A 23,331-nucleotide genomic window follows, 5' to 3' on the forward strand; every position below is an offset into this window, starting at 1 on the left:
CACAACGCAGGGGAAGCGTTCTGTGAGGAACGACTGGCTAAACAGAATTCATTAAAAAAAAAGCACTGTGTTCTGCTATTTGTAATTTATGCGCTACACATCTGTCAGCACGATTCACAATAACCTTACATGTGCATGTGACACTCCAGGTCTGTCTTGTACCCTCAGCAGAGCTCATCAGCACAGCCGGACACTCAGCTTCCCCCACCACACAACAGGGTCGGGGTTGGAGGAATGGGACGGGCTCCCCAGATGGGAAGGGCTAGAGCCAGATGCTGTTAGAGCACCTACTGGATCCAAGACTGGGCTGGGGGCAGAGACTGCTGGAACTCAGTACCTGGCCCAAACAGCTGGTGTCCCGGCAGATCAGACAGCTGGGAACAGCCAGACTCAGGGAGTCAGATATGGGACCCCCACCGGCTGGAGGCTGCTCAGAGGACTACCACAGCCCCAGAGATGGGGTGCCATGGAACCACTGTGAGGTACAAAAACCAAAGACAAAGACACACTTCGGCTGGAAGCCCTCTCCTCTAGTCTCCTGTCCCTCAATCCTGTAGGGCAAAGGGCCTCATTCACTCAGACCAGGAAGATCCTGGGTCTGGCTTTGTCACAGCTGCAGCAGAGTCTCTCCCAGCAGCGTTGCCCTCCATGAGCCCCCATCCCATGACCCCAGATCCAGGCGCAGGCACAGCATGGGGGATGTGCCACCTCAGCCACAGTCTGGACCTTCCCCTCTCAGCTCCAGGGTCTCCTCTGGAGATGCCAGTCCCCACAGCTGTCAGCTCTACTGCACACATCTTGAAAACATGGGCCACGAGAGCTCTTCTCCCTCCTGAGCCACAGGGAGGACTTGGCCAGCAAATAGTTCAAACTCAAGGATTTGTTTAATAAGCAAAACCTCTTGCATATTTTCTTCAAAGGCCAGGCTCTCCCCTGCCTTTGCTCACACCATGTTCCTCCTCCACCAGCTCACAGCCCCTCTGACCAACCCCAGGAAGAAGGGCTTCCAGAACTCAGCAGGGTATGCTCCTGGCTCCAGGGGGCCCACGGTGCCCTGGGCACCTGGACGCAAGGCTTACGAAGTCCATCCTCCTTGCAGTGGAGAAAAGGCACTGGGCAAGTCTGCCCTCAACCCTGTGTCGGCAACTGCTGCTGTTCCCTGGGTTCCTGGTGGACAATGGACCCCGCCACCCAGCCCCTCAGAGTTTCAGGACAACACAGAGGGGTTAAGGAAGAACCAAAGGCAAGTCCTTTCTTACGACAGCATCAGACCACTGTTTCAAAATATATTAGATTTGGTTTTTATTGTAGAGCACACATATCAGGGCAAAGTGCTGCACACACAACTACAAATCATTTTTGGGAAAAAAGCTGTAAAAAAAATAAAACTGCAACTGCTTTAGTTATTATGCAGTCCCGACTTGAGGAATCCACGCTGGCAAAGGAGTTCTGGCCCCCGAGAGGGGCTTCTTGATGGTGGCTGCCCCAGCTGTCTGCAGCCTCTGTAAGACTAGGCCCCTGGGATGGTGGCAGCCCGGGGACTGGGAGGGCCTCTGCTCTCAGCAGGCCTGGGTCTTGGCCCTGGCTGGCAAGGAAACATTCCCAATGAACCCAGATCAGCAAAACCTTGCAACCTACGAGGATCTGAGTGGGTGAAAACTGTCAAAGGCTTTGCTTTTTTTTTTCCTTTTGTTGTTATTTCTTTTAAGCCCTTCCCCAGCTCCCATGCCCCTGAGGCAGAGGAGGCACCAACCCTGCCTGCAGGCCTGAGCTCTGGCCTTGGATGTGCACTGCAGGCAGGCAGAGGAGGCGGGTGCCCTCCTATGGGGCTGACAGGGAGAAGGCCTGAGCTGGCCCGTGGAGAAAGGAAAGGGAAAGGAAAAAGCCAGGAGACCAAAGGAAAAAAATGAAAACTCAGAACAAAAGAAAAAACCCTACCACACACCACAACAATTTTCCATACCCCAAATGCTAGACTTGGAAGGACACCAGCCCCTCCAGCTAGAAACAACTCCTAAAACAGCCCCAACACGGCAAGTCTAACTGTTCCGCACGATCACACGCATATGCTTGAAAGGAGCAACCCAGCAGAGGCGTGCTCTTGGCGAGAGATCAGGACCACTGAAGCCGGGCCCTCAGCAGCCCAGGGACCCGTGGGCAGAGCAGGCCAGAGGGTGTGGAGGGAGCCCTGGGTCTTGAACAGTAACAGCTCTGGGGCAGCAGGGCCTGGCACTTTTTAAGCCTCTGCTGGGTCATTCCGAACAACTGCTGCAGGAGGAGGGGGCATCCAGAGAGCAGGGGAGAGGTGGGAGGGCAGCAGGCCCCCTGCAGAGCAGGCAGGACCTCAACCCAGTGCAGACATCAGTGGGGGATGGGGGGCAGGAGACTGAACTTCATTTACAACACGGAGGAGATTTACATTTAAAGCAAAACAAGAATTTTTCTTAACCAAAACATTTTGATGCTCTTAAATAAACCCAGCCTGACGCGGCCCCACATGAGAATGGCTGCCCCCCACACCTCTACTGGCCACCCCAGCATGAGCTTCCGTCCCCTCTAGATCCATTCAGGAGAAAAACTGAGAACATGAGAACCAGATCCCAGCCAATTCTGTTCTTCAGCCTTAACAGGCAATAAACCAAGGAAAAAAACGTAAGGATCAAATAGAAAGAAAGAAACAAAAACCTTCAAAACAAAACAAAAGGAGGGGCAGCTTAGTGAGGATCAGGCCGAGTCCCCAGAGGGCACCGGCCTCAGTGCCGCCGCATCTTCACCTTGCGGGCAGGGCTGCCTGCCGCCTCCGAGCAGTCCTCCCCGGGCTCGTAGGACTTGCGCCAGTAGTTCTCCGAGCTGAAGCCGCTCCTCCGCCGGTGTGTGGGGAGCAGCACCGAGCGCCGGTTCTCCTCCTTGTCCATCTCCAGGATCCGAGGCCTGAAAGGGGAGGGGTGCGCGTTACCCAAGGGCTGGCCCAGGGCCACCCGACTCGTGGGTTCTCCACGCAGGGCAGCACTGGCTGAAGCACTGACATCGTGTCCTGCCCACCAGGTGCCAGTGGCCACTGGTCTTTGAGACACTTCCCAGTTACCTGTGGGGCCTGCTTGGCTCTGAGTCTCGTGCCCTAGGACAGAAGGTGGCCTTCCCCAACGTAGCCTCAAGACCCTGCCTGGTCCTGCCATCAACCTCTGCTTCTCAGACCCCCACCACCTTCTCTCTATGCCCACCCCCGTCTCTGCTGACTAACCCCCAACTAGCCCCCCAAACTACCATGTTCTTCCTGCGTCAGCATTTCAGCCCATACAGTACCTCCTGCCCAGACTGCCCTTCCCACAGGCTGCCCATCCCCCTGGCCTCAGCTTAAATACCATCCTCTGCTATCTGCCAAGTCCCAAGCTTCCCTCCTAACATTATAACCCACAAGAGTGCCTGTCTGGGTGGACTGACGAGGAAAGTCATGGGAGGGCCACGAAGCACTCCCACCTGCCAGTGTCTCGGCCCAACCCCTTCTCTCTGAAGGTACAGGCGTTGGCCAAGGCTTAGCTAGGAATGCCACTAGCCCTGGAAAACCAGACCTAGGGCTTTGGAAAGGTGGGCAAAGCCAGGCTCTTAACCACTGACCACAGGCATCCCACCCATTCTGGCCTGCAGCCAGACTGTGGCACTGCCTTGCCGGCCTCTGTTGAGGACCCTAAGCGGAGTACCTGTGGGCAGCATCAGGGTCCGCTTTGCGGTGGGACCGCTTGGGTTTCAGAGCGGAGTCCCTGTTGTTTCCCGACAGACGATCTGAAGCATAGCTGGGTGGTAACACGGAACTGCTCAGGGACTTTGTTTCCAACCGGGGTGCATCTAATCTTGTCCTGCAAAGGAAATGCACGTGGGATCACTGGCAGGTCTCTGGGGAGGGTGTGGCCCTATCAGACCAATTCTTTCTCAGGCTGGCAGTCTCAGTGCTGTGCTTCGGTCTCCTCGTGGCTCAACTCGGGACAGGTCCAGCTGACTTGCAAACACCCTCCTTCCTAAGTCCAGGCTTAGCAGTAGGGAATAGGAACACTTCTGTTTGGAGACTTCTAATGGATCTGCTGCCCCAGTGGAAAAGCCCCAGGGTGCTCTCAGCTGGACAAAGCGGCCCCATCTTACCCTACTTAGGCCCACAGGTCCCCCAGGGGCAACCACTCCACGTGCTAGAGAACCGAGGGCCCCACCGGTGGGTGCCGCACTCCGGCAGACACGTCCACCCATCCTCAAGTACCAAGACAGGAAGGTTCTCTGGCCCGGCCAGAGCTTCTCTGCTCTCTCACACAGGAACACTGAGGCTGCGGAAGAGCTAGGAGTGCCCGGGCCCCATTCCACATTCACACTTGGCTCTGGTCCCGCCACAGCCACCTGGAAGCTTCTGCGGGTTCCGGGACACTGACCAAGCCAAGGACAGGGGGTTTTTGAAGGCAAAGACCCCACCAAGCACTGGAACCCAGTGAAAGAAAAACGCATGCAAGTATGGACGGGGAAGAAGGGACAGAATCTGGGTAGGAGGCAGTCCAGGCAGGGATCTAAGTGCTTTATGAAGTCAGGCCAGGAGGAAGCTGGCCTGGGAAACCTCCAAGAAGCCCTGAGGCTTCTTGTGTGATAGAGAAGGCCAGCAAGTCAGGCTGCTAACAGCAAGGAAAAGAGGCCTGGGGTAGGGAGGGATGGGGCACAGCTGGCAGAAGACCCTGAAGGCATCTTTCCCATGGGCTGCTGGGCACAAGGTAGCAGCTTGGTTCTGAGGAAGAAGGTGCTGTGGTCAGGCAGGACTCAAAGGACATCCTCACAAGGATGCTGGGGGAAGAGAGCAGGAGGGAAACTGGAGAGCTGCCTTGGGATCCTGGGGACAACTGCATCCAATCCTCACAGCTCCCCCTACCCCCACTGGCTGTCCTGCTGTCAAGTCAGGAAAACTGGGTCAGAAGGAGGGAAGTCACACATTCTGGGAGTCCTGGGAGGAAGGTCTAGTCCAGGTGAGACTCCAAGCCTGGCAGGCAGGAATCACCAAGCTCTGAACCTGGGCAGGGGTCTTTCGCTGGAGGCCAGCAGGGGGCGCCTTTCCAGCAGGCAATCAATGTTCTGGCATCCTCGGGCCCAAACTGGTGGACAGGCAGGCAGGCAACTGTCCCTGCCCCTTTGCTTTGACCTCTTAGACAGGAATACAGAGGGAGCCCCGCTGCACTGACCAGCCCACCGGTCTCAGGCTCCACTCTGGGCACCCCTACTTGAGGAAGCAGGACTCAGCAGCCAGAGGAAGAAGGCCCAGCCCTGATGCTGCCACTCAGAGTCTAGGCCAGGCACCACCCCTCTCTGGGCCTGTTTCCCCATGTGAGCAAAGGCCTCTTCCAGTTCTCAGGGTCTAGAGACCAAAGACAAGTTGCCTCCTTCAAGGCCAGGATTCTGTTGAGGGGCACTGGGAAGAGGTGGTGCTGGGCCAGCCCAGATCTGAGGGTGGGAACCAGAATCACTGGAGTCACAGGGCCTCGTCTCTGCAGGCCAAGACTCGGATCCCCGAAAGCTCATACCAAATGCGGAGCAGCCAAAAAACTCCCACTTCGAGGACTCCAGGGTCTGAAGCTAGAGGAGGAAAGTGCCTCCGGCACTGCCCAGATAAGTCGACACAAAGACCCTCCAGGTGCCCGGAAGCACACGCCCCAGGCAGGAAAGCCCGAGTGGGCAGGACCCTGGGGCCCAGGGCCGTGGAGTGGTTTCCTCTGGGCAGTGACAGAGAAGAGCAGAGCCACCAAGAGGAGTGCCTGGCCCCCACACCTCCATGGCTGGAGAACAGCTGGCACAACTGAGCCCTGGCGCAGCCCCACCCTTCTTGAGCCGCTTGCTACTCGGGCAGTCGGCCCCTCACGTGGGTCTAGGACTGCTGGAGAGGCTGGGGAGACAGGCCGGGGACATGGACTAGCTCTGCTGCTGTCCAGCTGCCTGAGAGGAGGAAGAGAGGGAAGGGTGCAGCTCCCCCATGCAACACCTCTGCCACCATCAGGGGCCAGCCCTGAGAAGCAATGGTCAGAGGTGGCCCCACCAGAAACCCAGCTGCCTGCACCCACTTTAAGGATGGTATGAGCTCTGGGGCCCAAAAGGGCTCCTGACACATCTCCCAGGGCTGTTACAAGTACATCTCAGAACCGCTGGAGGAGTTTCTGCCCTCTCTCCACTTCCAAAAAACCACCAAGTTGCCAGAGACCAGGTGAGAGTGAGATCCCCAGCCCAGAGCCCACCAGCAGCAGAGCACACCCCTCTTAAAGGGCAGCCAACTCCCAGGGAGCAGGCCAGCGTTCAGTGGACAGTCACAAGCTTGGAGGCAGGAAGCCCAGTTTTAACAGAAGGGTCTGGGTATTCCTGCCTTACAGATCAGAGTCAACATCCAGGTGTCACAGGAAGGAACCCAGGTGTGTCAGGAAAGCCCCAGGACGAAGCATGGACTGGGCCTAGGAGGCAAGGGAGGATGGCCGAGCATTAACACGCGACCTGAGAGGGAGGGAACAACTGTCCCAGGTGCTGCCCTCATGCTTCATCAGTCACGGCGTCCTCCGAGAAGCTGCTGGGGAGCACTATGCCCACTGTGAGGGGGGAGGACAGTGCTCACTGTGGGGCGGAGGGCTATGCCCAATGTGCCCACTGTCGAGACGGGAACAACACTAAGTCAGAGACCCAGTCACTGGCCTTGGTCACACAGCTGCTACCCCAGGGCGGCCCCTGAAGCCCAGATGGCATTTCTTCACTGCAGCGGAGCTGACAGCTGTCCCAGCAGACCAGCACTTAATGGGAGACAGGGAACCAGTCTGCACATCAGGCCCTGCTGCCAATCACCCACAACTTCTGGCTCTACCCTCACAAGCACTCTTGCGCTACCAAGTCTTGCTTTGCCAACGGAGTGAGGAGGCAGGGAGTAGCATGCCAGCCGGTCTGAGCACTCCTTGTCTACCGAGTGACCTGGGCCCCTGGGTCTAAGTTCCAGCCCTTCAGGGTATTAGACCCCCGCACAGCCCAGACCTGCACCTGTCTCTCTTGTGAAAGCTCCCAACCCTCCCATCTCCCACCAACCTCCCTCCAACATCAAGCTTCTCTCCAACTCCTGCCTCTCCTGCATGGCAGTTCTGACACAGGTTTAAGAACTGGCTATGATCAAAGGAGCCTGAAGGACACATAAGTGTTATCAGCCAAAGAGAGGGCACCCCAAGCACATGGGCTTCTAGCAGAACACCCCACACCCAGGCCTACAAAACACTCAGGCCCCAAAGGGTTCTCCAAGTCGCCTCACCTAGTTACCGCCACGTCATACCACACAAGCGTAACCCAGGGCTCCAGGAGGCAGACAACAGGGCCAGGACCACAGGCACTCAGGGATCCTCCAGGTCAGGCCTCAGTAAGGGCCCACTGTCCTCCAGGACACCAGGCCAGACACCACGCCTGCCTTCCCGCACCTGAGCTGCTAAACAACACGGCTCTGAGTTCCCCTGTCCTCCTGTGGCATGTGCCTCTCTGCTCACACTGTGCCCGGTGGAACACAGTCTTCCTCATCCCCTACTCCTGACCCATCGAGATCAGAGTAGGCGATGGTGAGGAAGGGACTGGGAAAAGCACACACAGCACTCCTCAGTTTAATCATCCCTAGCCCCACAACTGCCACAATTTACAGCTGAAAAAGCAGGGCTCACATAACCAACTTGTAGTCTGTGAAGAAGGGACAGAGCCTAGGCCAGGAGCCCAAGCCAGTCACACTTCCTGGCGGTGTCGCTGCCTCCTTATTCCTTGAGCAGGTTGTAGACACACACACTCCCTAGACTCACAAAAGAACAAAGGTGGGCAACCCTGGGTACAGTCGACAAGAACCACGGGGACAGGAGCAACAGCAGGGGTCTGAGTTGGGGCAACGTCTCAGGACTGGCCTTGGTCAGGGAAACCAAGAGCTGAGGGACAAAGCCTAGAGCCCGCCCTCCTTCCGCACCCTCCCCTCCTCCACATGCAGCCTCACTTTCTGCTGCTCTGCTTTCTGGGAGGGTCCCCTCTGACCTCAGGGACCCCTGGGCCTGGATGACCAATTAGGCCATTTAGCTCAGCCTCCCACATGCAACCTCTCCTAAACAAAGCTCTCACCCCACTGCTCCCACACGACGACGCTCCCCAGGGCCCTCCCGATCCCTCGCGCAGCACGAGGCCCTCCACCCATCTCCACTGTGTCCCAGAACGGACTGCCTCGTGTCCTCGCGCTCCGAGCCTCTGTAAAGGGCAGCTCTTCCACCCAACCTGCCTTTCCCCTGAGCCTCTTCGAAGCCTGCCTGGCGCCCACACATCAGGTGACACTTCTCTGGAAAGCCTTCCTTGACCAGTCCCTGGCAAGGCTCTAAGTGTCTGCCTTCTCCCAAAGGACAATGGGATGAGAAGATTCCACACTCACTACGTTCCAGGCGCTAGCACAGAGCCTGGCACACACCAGCTTTGTTTAATGTTTGGCAAATGAACCTCCATAGCTGCCTTCCCCAACTCCAGCCCACCCTGAGCTGAGCTCCACTTGACCAAAGGCAAAGAAACAGGCTATCTAAGCCACCTTGAGCCATTTTATCTGGTTAACTGGAGAGATTAACCATGAAGGAATACAAGTCTTGTAGGCCAAACTGGGGGGGGGGGCCTCCTGAACACCAAGAGCCTGGGTGCCCTGGACCAGAAGGCCCTGAGGGCCCACAGCCACATCCCGGTGACATGCTGATCCAGGGCCTCCTTCCCCTCATCCCTGCAATGACAGGGGCCCTCTAGACGCCCCACCTTTCTGCCTTCCAGCTCACCCTTTCTGCCTGGCGGGCAGTTTCTAGCTCAGGAGCCAGATCTCCCAAGCCCGTCCCAATGACCTTCCGAAGCTGGATGTCACTTTCGTTACTGTTTCCTGCGGGGCCCAGGTGGATATACACTGCGCTCTCAGGACAGTGCTCATTTTGCTCATCTGGTACCGGTGTGCAAAGCGCCAGCCGAGTGCAAACGTGGCACCAGGGGAACGTTCAGCCTCCAGCATGCCTGCCTCGGGGGTCTTGTGCATGGTAGGTGCTTGGCGTTCCCAGTCGGGAATCCCTGTTTAAAGACCATTCCAGACCAGCCGCATGAGCTGAGGCAGCTCACTTCCTGCCTAAGCCCCTCTCCAACAGAGTTCGCATCCTCTACTCTCAGGGGTAACGTGTGGGCAGCACTCTCCTCTGCGCCGGGCACCAAGCAGGTGGGTGCCTGGCACAGGGCAGCACGAAGGTCCCCTGAGGACTGCGTGTCAGGGAGCTGTGGGGAAGATGGAATATTCCCTCGCCCCCAGTGACTGCTACACCCTGCTACACTAGAAGATGGCCAGCCTCCTGGTTCTCCAATTAGTAATTTAAAACTTTAATTAACCACACCTTCAGAAAGGTCCAGCTTCCCTGCCGGGAGTATGAATGACCAACAAAGATGTATCCTGGGCAGCCTGCCCTGTGTGGCCTGGGAAACAGGGACACTCAGGGAAGCTGGGTGTACTGAAGAGCTAACCTGCCGGCAGCTGCAGCCTCACCCACACCCCACAGAGGAGCCCCCTTGTCACTTAGAACAGCTCAGCCATCAGCTTCTCTACTCGCACAGCAGAAGCGAGAAGGAGGCCCTTCTGCACGTGAGGCTCCAGGTTCTCCAACTCGCAGTGTCTGCCCGAGACACACTGGGGCAGGGGCAGCACCTGGGTGCTCCACCGTGCAGACCGCCAAGGGGCCACAGACCCAGGACAGGAGACCCAGGTTCAAGGCCTCACTCAGCCATTTACCAGCGGTGACCCCTAATGGATTACAACACTGAGCTGCGGCCTGAGGGCTGCACTCCCAGGGAAGCTCCCTGAGGGTCACTCCCAGCCTCCTGGCGAGGGACCAGGCACCATGGACCTGAAGACTCGGCGTCATTCACGTTCAAAGGAGCTGAGTCTTGCTGAACCAGACACTTGACGGCCGCCCACTGTTCCCTGTGAGGCCCTTAGAAAGACTACCCCAGTGCTGATAGACCTGAACCGGTGACAGAGCCGCCCGGTCCTCCCCCAGCAGCCTGTGCAACCTCTGTCCACACTTAAGAGAAGGTAGGGCTGGCTCCACCCCATCTGCCTGAGGAGCAGGGCCGAGCTCAATGCTCAGATCCCACCACCGTGATGCGCCTCACTCGAGGACATCGAGTCTGCCAGGCGCCCACCAAGGCCACGTCGCTGATGCCTGGGCCGCACCTGAGCCAGGATACTCCCCCTTGGTCTAGTCACCAGCTTGTCCTTTTCTACCTGCTGCTGCTCCTCACCAACCTGAACTGTCTTCCTCTGGTGCCTGCTCTGGACCAGCCTCAATGCAGGACTCAGATGACAGGGATCTCCCTGCCCCCAACAGAACACAGCTGTGGCAATTCACAACGGCAAGCATCTGGGCCACGACAGTCTGAAGGGGTACGGGTGAGCTGAGAGGGCTACCAGTGTGAATGCAACGCTTCCTGCATGTTAAAATAGTTGACCCTTGAGCCCTGAAGGATGGCTAGATAACCAACCTTCAGTGTATATATGTGGGTCATTTGAGGGGTAGGTGTGGACCAGAAGGTGAACAGATCAGATGGCAAAGCCCACACTGCACTCAAGTCCACGGGCCACATGAGGAGCTGCAGGGACTTTAACGTAAGGGAGCAGAAGACCACACGGAAAACATCAAGAGAGAAGGCTGGATGGACAGTCCTTGGATTTTCTCTGCAGGCAACAGAGCTGCCCTTGCCTCTCCCTCTGGTCCCCTGCGTTGGCTTCCTACAGCTGGGCACTTCCCCAGCTCTGTAGCCCAGGAAGCTGGGGAGAAACCCCCCACCCCTATTCAGCCCCCTTACACCAAAATCCTGTGCTTCTGCCCTCCAGCCCAGCCTCTAGTTGGCTCCTGGGCCCACTCACGTCAGAAGGTCAAAGAGCCTCAGTCGCCCACAAACAGCCATTCTCTGAGGTCAGAATACTACTGCCAGGGGCTCAGCTGGCCAAAAAGCTCCCAGGGGGAGTTGGTTAACAGCGTAGACTCTGAGCTCCACCAAGGAGCATCCTGCCTGGGCAGTCAGGGAGGGAGCCACCATTCTAGAGGAAGGAGAGTCAGAAGGATGAACTGACCACTTCCATCTGCACTTTCAGTGAAGACTTTCCTGGGATAAGCTGGAAGAGAACAGCTGGGAAGTTGCTGCTCTGGTCCTACATCATCCTGGGAGTTCTTCTCCAGGCTCCTTGCCGAGGTGGATCATGTGTCTCTGGCTACAGCTGGAGGTGCCAGGTACAGCCTCAGAAGAAATGACAGGGAAGGAAAGGCCAGAAGGGAGCTGTACTTTGGGTTCCATCTGGGTTCTGGGTTTTGGACTGTGCCGGGAATCACAGGAAATGAAAGCTGAAAGGGCAGACAAAAACCCTTCCTCCTCTGATGAACCCTGGGAATATTCCGAAGCTAGAGGAGAGAGGCTGCCAGCTGCCAAGCTGCCCTGTGTCTGGAGCTCCCTTACGTGCCCAGTGCTCTGCCTGCACCACAGGACTGTCCTACAAGTCTGGGTCATCTACGGTCCACAGATGAGAAAACAAAGACTCAATGTTTTGACCTGGCAAAGTGGCAGAGCCAGGCCAAAGAAATGTCACCACCATGATACTCTGGAGTTCTGGACCCAAAACACCAAGATGCCAAAGTCACAGACTGAAGATGGCAAGCCAGAAAATTAAGCATGTACTTAAAAAAAAGAGCTCCCAATGGCCCAAACTAGGACAAGGTGAGCATACAGTAAATACTGTTGAGTCCATGCTGACGTAAGGAAACGGGGACTAAAGACACAAACAAGAAGGGAGAAGACACAAAATCCCCGGCACAGAGGGCTCCGAGGAATCTGTGAGGCGACTCCGCCCTCACGGGGGCGGCACTAACTTCCACTCCTCCTGTGTGGGCCCCACAAGCGATGTCCTCCAAAGAGGACGGTGTGCGCAGGGGACAGCAGTGACTTGAGAGGCAAAGTCCTGACGAACACCGTCTCAGCCAGGTGCTCAAGATCAGCGTAACTGGAAACGTCGTGTGGAGACGGCACTTCCTCCCAAAACCCGGAGCCCAGTGTAACCAGGAGAGAAACACCAGACACGCCCAAGTGTTCTACGCAGTGTGTGAGAGTAAGGCGCGTCTGAGAAACTGTCACAGTGAGAGGACCTGAGGTGACGTGGGATCCCGGGACACAAAAGGGACGTGAGGGAAGCCAGGGAATCTGGGCACAGGATGGACTTCAGTGAATCATCACCGATCAGTTTGGTTTCTCGACGGCAGTCAGCGCGCCCCCTCCCCAACGTAAGGTGTCACCAGCAGGGGAAGTGGAGTCCGGGGTACGGGGGGACTCCCTGCTGTTTTCACAACCTTCTGTGAATCCAAGATTATTCTAAAAAAATAAAGTCTACTTAAATTTAAAAAAAAAAAGGCGAGCTACAAGGCATCTTGCTCCAGCCTGGATCTGGCACTGGTCCTGCTCTGCTCCCTGAGGTCTACATGACACCAGGTAATCAGCCGGCCTCTCAGGACTCGAGCCTCAAAGCAGGATTAACCTGCCCCAGCATCTGCTTGGCTCGGTCCATTCACCCTCTGAGCAGGAAGACAAGAAGTGCTGGAGAGGCCAGGTTTGGCAATGCTGGTCAGCATACCCCCGACCCCGGCCAGAGGAGGAGGGACAGCCACCAGCCATGTGCCTGTGGAGCACTGCAGCCCAACCCCACCTTCACTCCCCTCCTCACTTCCCTCCTCACTCCCCACTCCTCCCAGAAGGGAAAACCCAGGCATTTTTAAAGCAAGCTGCTAAGGCACAATCTAAAAATACTCAGTGAGAGCACACGTGACAAATCAGAACCAAGGCAGTGGGGAAAGAAGAGGTGGGGGGGGCGGGGTCTGGAAGTGTTCCCCAAATCTTGTCTCAAGACTGTGCCCACAAACACTTGGGAACATGTGTTTTGCTCAGCCCTAAACTCCCTAGTTAAACAGCCACAGAACTTAATTTTCTGATAAAAAAAAAAGACAAAAACAGCTTTATTCTCACAGAATTCAAATCAAAAGGTATGAGATCTTACAGCCTTCCCCTCGCCCAGGCATCAGGCTGCCATGCTACTGACAGAGGAGCCAGGTCCTCCGGGAGCCCAGACCTGCGTCTCCAGACACCAAGCACTTACTTCCTGAGGATGATGACAGCTCTGCGCTCCTTGATGTCCTGAGGCCGGATGCAGTGAGTGATTTCATCAGCGGCGTATCCACTGAAAACAAACACAGAGCACGTGAGTGTGGAGGGGGATAGACAACCAGAGCTCTTGCGGGTAAAGAGACAGAAATATGGTCCAGGTCCTATAGCCACCCCTGCCCCACCATTTGAGAGGTTCAAAGATTAACAAGGAAACAAGTAACATGTTAAGCACCAGGATGCTCTCACCCAGAAACCACTTAAAGAAACACCTGGGGTGACGTAAAGGCAGGTCTTAAAGCAGAAGCTGAAGCAGGAATCTCCCTGCACAGACCAGGAGCCCTTCTTTCAAAGGGCCCCCTAGAGGAACACCTTCAGTGGCTTTGGAGGCTGATGGAATGACTTGGGCCAGACGCTGGTGAAAAGACAAGAAATGCCTCTCCCCCTCCCCACCTTTGGGCTCGCAAAGGAGGCCAAAGCAGACCCTGGCAGCACTGGGTCACCAGAGAGAATTAAGGCTGCAATGTTCAAAAAGAAAATTTGTCCACTTGGAAAAAAACCTTTCAAAAAGCTTCATCTGAGGGGATCCAAAATCTTGAAGACAGCTATGTTTGAATATTTCAAGAATTCCCATCACATTCAAATATTTAGTTTCATCAAGATACATGATTTTTAAAACTACTCAGACCACTGACTGTGGCTAGATGACTGTCCTCTTCACAGCTAATGTCTTTCTGACCTGAAACTCTGGGCATAAACAGCTTCCTGAGCCCCTCGCAGACCCTCGCTGGGAGCACAGCACCCAAGAGGCATCACCCAAGTCCCTCCACTGAGCCAAGGCAGTCCCAACAGCCTCATGCCTAGCGGGAGGTGAGCACCTTCTCGGCCTCCTCCTGCTCAGGACTCCCTTGACACCCCCAGACCACAAACCTTCCTCCTTGCGGCTGCCAATCAGCTCCCTTCTCACAGGCAGCTGAAAACACGGAGAAACTGTCAGAAACACTGCAGGCCTAGCAAGGACTCCTCAAAATGGCCAAGTTGACCCAACATGGGCAAGAATTGGATGCAAGAGCAAATGAAAACTAAAGTCTAAGAGAGAAGCACTTCTGATTCAGAAATCTGATCTGAGGCCAAGCCAGGGAGGCAGAGATAAGGACCTTTATTTTGGGGATTTCCCCTCCAAGCTGATCCTAAATCAGAGATTTTCAATTTTCTCTGTCAACACCAGTCCCACAAGATACGATGGACAAACGTCCACAGTCAAATCAATTTGGAAAATATTGAGGAGCTTAAAAAAGCATTAGTATTGTTAAAGGATCCAAGAATTACTACAGCAAAAGTCTCCTGACTTTAACTGAGCACTGACCAAAGAACCTTCTCTCAAATAACACCTATTAACATCTGTAGGCCCACAGAGAAATGCCACATAGGGATCGAGGAGTTGAAAAGGCCTACGTTATAACCTGAGCTTTGTCGCCTTAGCTGACATGCTGGGCAGAAACCTCAGGTCTCCATCTGGAGGGGCATCAGTAGGTTTTGAGGTGGTCATGTGATTATGCTAACTTAGGCATTCCTCTGTGGCCACAAATGATGACATTTTAAAAGGGGAACAGTGTCCCCCTCACCCAGGCAGAATTATAGTTACACATCTTCATGGTTGGTGCTCCGAAGAGGAGCAGTGGCAGCTTACCTACAGGGCTTCTGTGAGAATTCAGTTAGATAATGCAGGGTGCCTGGGGCCCCACTCCCATTTATTGAGCATCTGACACAAGCTGGGGCCCCAGACCACCTTGATCCATGCCCACCAGCAGAGACCTCCTGGGCCCCATCCCCTGGGCTAGGAGCTCTAAATCTTGTTCTATGCTCTCTCTTGTCACTCCTCTGGGGGAGTCCCAAATAAACACAGGACTTTCCCAAAGAGGCATATTTCTGAGGCCTGAATCTGCAGTCCTGGCTGTGGGCAACCGTCCCTGCTGCTGACAAGTGTCACCAATCTGTCTGACTTGGCTGTAGGGCCTGCCACGGTCCCTGGTTTGCCATCTTCAACAAGGAGCCGCATTCCATAATGCAAAAGGAGCAACGCAAGATGTTGGCCAAATTTTAACTGCCCCCGCCTCCCTCCCAAAGGGCTCTAGAACGAAGAGCAAGCCAAGCCAGGTTCCTGCCACCGAGCCCAGGTCTCAGAACTAGTGGAGAGGCAGGACTGCAGAGGCCCACAGAAATGACCATGGCACTCACTGACCCCGACCTGAACAGCTCACGAACACTGGTCTTCCAGAACTTCCTGGCAGCTTGACACAGTCTACTGACCCCTCCTCAGAGTATCAGCCTCTGCTGGGAGTGGGAGGCTCAAAGTCCTGACCAAGGGAAGCTCTTCTGCCCAAAATTCAGCAGAAAGTGTCCAGCAAAAACCACAGAGGGTTATTTACCACTAAGAAACCTACTCGCTACAAGAGAAACTGAAAGTCTCAGTCGGCCAGCTTGAAATTTAATATGCCCTAGGTCCAGCCCTACCCTTGGCATGAAGAAAGTTTCAGTGCCTCCTGATCTTTTGTTTTCATAGGGAAAGGAGAGGAGGAAATACCTCGTGCTGGTACTGGCCTGGGCTGAGCCTCCCAAGTTCCCCCAACCCCATGCAGCAGAGGCCAGCTTGCCACAGCATTCAGAGCAACAGAACCTGGCTGTCACCCATTAGGACTATGCCTTAGAGTACCTCGAGAGTCTCTCCTCTTCTGGGAAGCTTTTCTCAAGTCCCCCAGGCTGGGTTTCCCACACATTGCCCACCCGAGCCCCTCTACTGCTACTGTTCAGCCTGGTGGAAACTGCGTCTTTCCTGTAAGACGAAGCTCTGCAAAGGCCTTGCTCATCTCTGCACGTAGTGAACACTAAATGAAACATGCTCAACTTTTTATTGCTTTGAAGACTCAGATTCTACATCGGCAAAACAGACTGCAGCAAGTCCTTCCACAGATGATCAGGTGCAGGTCAAAGAAGTCTGGAAGACTCTTTATAAGGGGCTGTGCAGGACTGCATACCTCTCCTCGAGAGGACAAGCTTGGAGACAGAGTTGTTAAGACACAGTTCCAAGGTGGCCACCATTCCTCTTCTACACCCAGGACAGAACAGAGCCAGACAACGACGGACAAACTGGCCAAGGACTGCCTAATGACAGCCTCCCTCCAGCTGGAGCTCCCTGCCCTGGGCAGCACCCATGAGCAGGCCCCACAGGCCTGCAGGACCTCGCTTAGGCTTTTAGGGGCAGCAGCCCAACCACCTGGGGCACAGGTTAGGACTGTGAGCTCAGGCTCAAGTTACAACCACACCTGAACCTCCAAGATGACACACAGCCTAACATTATGAGAAGTCTTAGGGCTTTCTGAACCCAGAAGGAAGAAAATCAACCTGCTCCAAGTCCTAATTCTGTACACATCAAGAAATAAACAGAAAGCAGCTCAGCAGAGGAAGCTCACCTCCTGAGATACTTCATTTGAATCTCAAGACTTCAACACTGTTAAAGAAATGCAATCTTCAGTAATAACTCAAGGACAGCAACAGCCCCATTTTCCAGAGGTAAACTAAGGCCCAGAGAAGTTAAGTAACTTGCCCAAAGTCAAACAGCTAAAACAGTAGCCCTGGAACTCCAAACAAACTCTTAGTTTTGGTGTCTATGCTACACTGGTTTCTGCTTTTTGGTTTTTTTGCTGGGAGCAGGGGGACGGCTAGGTAACGAGGGGTAGGAAGAAAAGCCCATCCGTGTTTCCCGCTGACAAGGTCTAGTCTGCCTTGGGGGCCTCAATGACCTCGGCAAAGGATATGCATACACCTACCCCCCGCATGGAAGAAGTCCACCAAGGCGAGCCCGTGCCTCCAGAGAGCCAGCATCCTATCTCAGCGACGCCTGCACACCAAGGCCGGGCTGAAAATGGCCAGCCGGCCCTGAAATTTTTATGGCCTATTTATTTTTTGCTACCTCTGAGCTTCATGACTAAGTCAGCTTTCCTTCCTTTGCTGCCCTCTGCCATCTTGTCAGGCCTGGCAGAACCAAGGCCAGCCAACACCCCCTGGCCCAGAGATCCTCCTGAGAATGAACACCTCTGGTTTCATTCCCAGGTTCCTCCCCCTCCCACAGAATAAGAAGATTCCACACAAGAGATGTGGCCCAGCACCTATCTGCCCTACATTCCCAACTATATTAAGCCAGAAAGCTAAATTTTGCTTCCAACCAGCTGAGCAAGATCAACCCTTAGCCCAGAAATGACAGGGGTGCCCGCTCCACCCAACATCAACTGATATCTGGAAGTCACAGGCTCCGCGTGCCCCACGACTGGGCAATAGTCATTTCCAGACAGGTGGCTAAGGCCTGGGTCTTTGGGCATGTGGCCACCACAACCACAGACCAACCATGCAACAGTGATTAAAAATAGCAGCAAGAAAGCAATTAGCCTTAAGGTAATTATTCTAATTAATCCAACTGAAATCTGTTTTAATCTGTCATTTAACCTACAAAGAACAAAAGAAGGAATGCAGGATGAACTGATATAAAGAGGAGGTTAAAAAATATTTATTGCCCTAGAGAACAGCATTAAGAGCGCACCCACTCAAGCCCAACACGGGAAGGTTACCAAAAAACCCCAAAAAAACAAACAAAAAATTGCCAACTGGGTTTGGAAAGAAGTCTGAAGCACTTCCAGAAGGGTCTGCGAAGCTGTGCTCTAAATGCCCACATTTAAACACTGCTGAGTCAATGTCTGCCATACACCAAGATCTGTGCTAACAACTATTAAATATAAAACTGTATTTCTGCCATGGTACCTTGGATGGGTACAGACATCACTGCCACCAACAAGGCGTCTGAGTCAGATGAGAATTACTAGAACCCCCCTCCGCCATCTGCAGAGAAGCACTGTCTTCATCAGCCCCTTCCAATCTGCAGCTTTACGGCTCATCACCTTGAGGCTGGGAGACACACCAGTAAGTGAAAGAAAGCATCCCCTTGTAGCAGCCTGGGGAAGAGCCTGAGCAGGATCTGAAAAGAGGCGCTACTAACAGGCAGGTGTTCACCCACCTGCACACCAAGTAAGCTGAGAGTGCTAAGTGAGCAGGTGCCAGGGGATTTAAATTAGTGGGGTGTCCAGAACCTGACAGCAGCGGCTCTCAGGTGGGGATGATTTTACCCCCAAGAGACACCTGGCAATGTCTAGAGACATTTTTGGTTGTCAGAGTAGGTGCTACTAGCATTTAGTGGACAGAAGCCAGGGATACTTCTCGACATCCTCCAACGCACGGGCCAGTCCCCACAGCAAAGAATTCATCAGGTCCAGATGTCAACAGCACTGCTGTGGAGAAGCTCTAACCAAGAGCTTTACCAGGCATGCCTCACCAGAATCTCCACTTTAGGTCCAGGCTGGAGCAGAGAACTAGTAATGAATTCCACAAGCCTCAAGTCAGCATCTCCCCCTCACCTATGTCTACTCCCTGGCTCTGTCGCCATAGACTTGTGCGCTCCCTCCACCCCCACCTTCCTTGCTTGGCTAACTCCTACTCAACCTTCAAGGTACAGCTTACTTCCTCCTAAAAAATTCCAAACTCCAGAGCGGACCAAGATGTCCCCCAACAATGTGCTCCATCAGTTACCTTCCTGGGCTATAACTACCTGTCTGTGGCCTCCACTGGGCAGTGAACTCCGTGAACGGAAGAGCCCTGTTTAAGGCTTCACCAAACCCTTAGCCCCTTCCCCAGCAAGAGAACAGGGGAGCGTTAGACGGCTGTGTATGAAAGCACCCAGTTAAGGATCTACCCTGCGCTAGGTCCTCCATCAGACACCAAATCACCACACTGAGTTCCAACAGGCTTTGGAAGCTGGCATCACCTCCACTTTACAGACGAGAGAGCCAGCTCACAAAACACCCACAAGATCCCAAAGCAAATAAGAGGAGAGCTGGATTCAAAGCCTGGGGCAACATTTTTCAGGACACGGCTGAGCCTCCCACACTTACTCCACGGCCAAGTTAGGATCCAGGAGGAACAGACTGGGAAAGCCTGAGGGCTTTATTATTCTAAGGAAAAGATGAAGAGAATTTTCCTGATGATGCAATCCTGTTGCTGATCACTAACAGACCTGCATTTTAAGAACTTGATACTTCTCTTCAATACAGGGTGTGTGTGTGCTGGAGGGAAGGGGACTCTCAAAGCCACAAACTGCCTCTTGTGACCTCCCCTTCACACACCTGACCATTGCTAGACCCTCTGCTACAACCCTGAGGACGTGTGACTATGTGGGAAATTAACAGCCCGTTAAGAGACCAAGTGGCCCTCATGTGAGACCCTTTTAGCATGAAAATCCTTCAATGAAGACTGACCCCAAACTGCCTTACACAGCAGACCACTGGGGAGAGTCTTCCCTGGAAATCCTATCTCAAATCTGGGAGCACCTCACATATCTGAGGAGAAGCTTGGAAGCCCAAATGACAAGGGGGCAGCTGAGAGGTGAGCGGCCCTCTAACTTCTGATGCACAAGGAAGCCGAACTATTGTTTCTGCTGCCACTGACTTCCCAAACTTTCCCATCAGGAGACCTTGGATACCACAAGACTCTGCTGCCATTCCCAGATATGGAAGCAGCCTCAGCTGTTCAACTTAAATGAGATCTAAGACTTGTCTCACGCCTTAAAAGTGCCCCCCAGACCCTGCTTCTCCCCATGGACGCAGCCCATGGCACTGAGCGAACCTCAGAGGTTAAGCTGCTCACAACAAGACCGCAGTGTGTCCTGATCCTGTACTAGAATTTGGTGGTCAACCAAGCTGCTCTGAACAGCTGCAGTCTAGATCTCCTAAGAGGTTTTGAGGATTACTGAAGTACTCTGCTAGATTTACTTGTTTCAGCGATGGAAGGAGGCAGCTTCCAAATAAATTTTCTGCTTGTATAAATAGCAAAGGTGTTCCAGCAGGCAATCTTCTCCAGGGGCCAGGGTACTGAGCTAATTCTCAGCAGGATGTGGGACCCAAAACAGGCCAAGAACCTAAGTTCTGCTCACACAACTACAAGGCCAAATATCAGGTAAAGAGACCAGCTTTATTTTATTTCATATGGTCCTGATGACAGGTAACACATTCTCACAAAGAACGAATGGGCACTTCTGCAGCCAAAAGAGACTGAATTTTAAGCTTGCTGCACCTTTCCCAGCCCAACCACTGATCTGTTCAACACCAGGGAAGTCACTGCCCCTCCTGGGAATGGAGACCGTGTATCAGTTAAATACTCTCAGGAGCCTTCCTCTGTGACTATCTTCTCTGCTAAGGAATCCAGGAATACATTCTCGTTAAAAAAAACCAACCAACCCGAAACTAATAGTGTTGGAAAGACTTTCAGATAATAATTCCAGTTAATAAAAAAAAAAAAACAGATTTGGAAATGGAGGCCCCAAGAGGAAAAGTGACTTGCTAAAAAATCACAAAAGGAAAGAAGCTCCTAAAATTAATCTTCTGGAAAGATGCCTTTACGTTAGTTCTCGGTCAAGCCCGTGACCTCGTCAAAACTGGCCTCCAAATACTAGAATTCTAGACCTGTTCCCTGCTTTCCCACTGCACGTGTCGTAAACGCAGACCCCTTTCCCCGCTTCTCCACCACCACCCTGCCCCCCACCCCACTCCGCAAACAGAAGAATGGGGCAGAAGTGCAAAGCGCGGGCTCCCACTGGCTGCCGCCTCCTCCCAGGTGGTTACCTGAGCACAGTCACGCTCCCCCTGCGCACCGGCAGGGAAAGCACAGGTTCCGACACCCGGATAGGCTTGAACTGGAACTTGCAGCCGAAGCAGAGCGCCGAGTCGCTGAAGAAGGACACGGACACGATGGGGCGCTCGAAGATGTGGATGGGATCCACGTGAGACACGATGCAGCCGCCGGGCTGGTAGTCGTTGATGACGGCGCTGTTGACGAAGCCCTCGGGGATGACGCGGTGCTCCACCAGCTTCTGGATCACCAGCTGGTGCACCCACTCGGGGATCTCATCCACGTCGCCCGGCGGGTAGAGGCGCTCCTGACCGGGCCCGCGCTTCTGCAGCTGGGCGCCGTACGTGTAGCCCTCGCCGAAGAAGTACTTGTTGCGCAGCGGGGCCCGGTCCACCGTGTGCTCGTTGTACAGGCCCTTCTCGGCGCGGGACACCACCTCGTCGATGCGGGCCTCGATCTTGGCGCACTCGTCCTGGCTAAAGAGGCGCATCTGGCGGATGCCGCTCTTCACCTTGCGCGCCTCCTCCTCCTTCTGCAGCTGCTGCTCCTCGTAGTCGCTGCGCTCGGGGTCCGAGTCCTCCTGGTACTTGCGCTTGGCCCCGGATGCCGGGTAGGGCTCGGCCGCGGCGGCGGCGGCGGCGGCGGCGGCCACGGCGGCGGCGGCCGCGGCCTCCCGGCTGCCCGCCTTGTAGTTGTCCCGGGACGTCATGGACTTGAGCTTCTCACGCAGGTCGGTGTAGCCGCTGGCGGCCGCCATGGCCCCCGCGACGCTGCTCTAGGGCCCTCCGCGGCGGGCGGGGCGGCCGGGCATGGCTCTGGGGGCCGCGCCCCGGGCCCCGGGCCGAAGGGGTCCTCAGCGCCAGGCCCGCGTGCGAGGCCGGACCGCCCGTCAGGGGCGTCGAGGGGCGGCGCGGCGTCGGCCTCAGGGGCGGTGGGTCATGCGGCGGCGACCAGGCTTCCTCCTCTACCTTCTCCGAGTTCCGGCGGGCAGGGGCGCCGGCAGAGCCTCATGCCGCGGACGGCGGCCGCGGACGCTCGGCCCGACTCCCGGCCGGACCCTCGGACGCCCGGCCCGGCCCGCACTTTAAAGCGCTCCTCACGACGTCACGGCCACCCGCCCGCCCGACGTCCGCCAGCGCCGCTCCTCAGCGGGCTGCTCCGCACGCACGCGCAGTGCGGCCAGCCACCGCGGCTCCGCAAGCAGCGAGCATGCGCGCGCGTGCGGCCGGGTCAGCGAAGGTGCCGGCGCACGCGCAGACGGGGGCCTCTCGCCGTCCACCGCCCCTCCCCCACCCGCTGACGGGCTCCGCGAGCACCGCCAAACAGCAGCCTGCCTCCTCGCCGCGCCACCTCCGCGGCCGCAAGGCTCCCTCCGCAGGGGTGTGCTCACGCCGTCAACGCTGTCGCCACGCTGCGTCACGACATCGTCTGAATGCCCGAAATCGCCTCAGCCCCCAGCGCGCAATCACCGAGGAACCGCCACAACCTAGACTGCCCTGTTACCGCCCCTTTGGCGCTTCCGCTTCTGTCATTGGGCCACCGGCCACGCGCCGGGCGGGCCCAGACGGCAGCTTCCGGAAGCTGGTCGGCGCGCATGTCTGTCAATCCGGCAGTCGCCTTGGTGACTGCATCCGTCACCTAATTAGCTGCGGGGCGGGCGGCGAGGACCCCTGAAGGGTGAGCGGGTGGCTAAGTGAGTGCCTGAGTGGAGACCAGACCGAAGGAAACCCTCAGTGCGCAAGAGAACGCTCAGACTCCGAGGCCGAGAGACCCCGGCCCAGCCCCGTGCCCGGCGGCCGCGGCCGCCAACGCCGCCCAGCTGCCGCCGCCGCCGCCCGGCGTGGACGTTCCCCGAGTCACGTCCCGGCGGCGGCGCGTGCGCGGCCCTCGTCGGCCAGGCGCCTCCCGACGGCAGGGGAGCCGGGGGCCGGGCACTCGCCCTGCCCGGCGCCCGAGCCTTTGTTCAGACCCCCGGCCCCGCCTGACCGCCGGGCTGCACGCGCGGTCGTACCTCCTGGCCCTCCCACCGTCTCCTTCCCTGAGATCGCGGGAGGCTCAGCTCGCGCCTTCCTAGCCGCCTCCCCAGGTTCTCAGTGAGATGAAATGCATGTCGGGTTCCGCGGCCTCGCCTCCCTGGCCGTGGAGCTCGGGACCAGTGTGCCTCCGCGCCCTGTCCACCCCACCCCAGCTCGCCGGGGCCTGCGCTCCGGACCCCGGCACCCGGCGGACTTGGGTTGAATGTCGACCTCCCGACAGGCCGTACGACCCTGGGCGAGTGACTTCCCCGCGCGGCAGCTCGGCCTTGCGGTCCGTAAAACGGGAATAACATTAGTGCCCGCCGCGTACGGTGGCGGCGAGGATGAGACGAAGTCCTGTACGTTAGGCAGAGAG

At 55.9% G+C, this 23,331-nt stretch overlaps 1 protein-coding gene across 1 annotated transcript; it reads right to left on the minus strand.

The window, feature by feature from the left end:
* Window positions 1-1,277: 1,277 nt before the first annotated feature.
* ALKBH5 (alkB homolog 5, RNA demethylase) lies at window positions 1,278-21,878 on the minus strand. The gene is made up of 4 exons (XM_006213821.4): window positions 20,934-21,878; window positions 13,208-13,288; window positions 3,699-3,854; window positions 1,278-2,931 (listed from the first exon to the last, which is right to left on the minus strand). Exons 1-4 carry the CDS (start codon window positions 21,695-21,697, stop codon window positions 2,754-2,756), a joined length of 1,179 nt encoding a protein of 392 aa, XP_006213883.4. The 5' UTR covers window positions 21,698-21,878; the 3' UTR covers window positions 1,278-2,753.
* Between the last annotated feature and the right edge of the window lie 1,453 nt (window positions 21,879-23,331).

The sequence above is a fragment of the Vicugna pacos genome, chromosome 16 (assembly GCF_048564905.1).
Source record: "Vicugna pacos chromosome 16, VicPac4, whole genome shotgun sequence".
Classification (NCBI taxonomy): Eukaryota; Metazoa; Chordata; class Mammalia; order Artiodactyla; family Camelidae; genus Vicugna; species Vicugna pacos.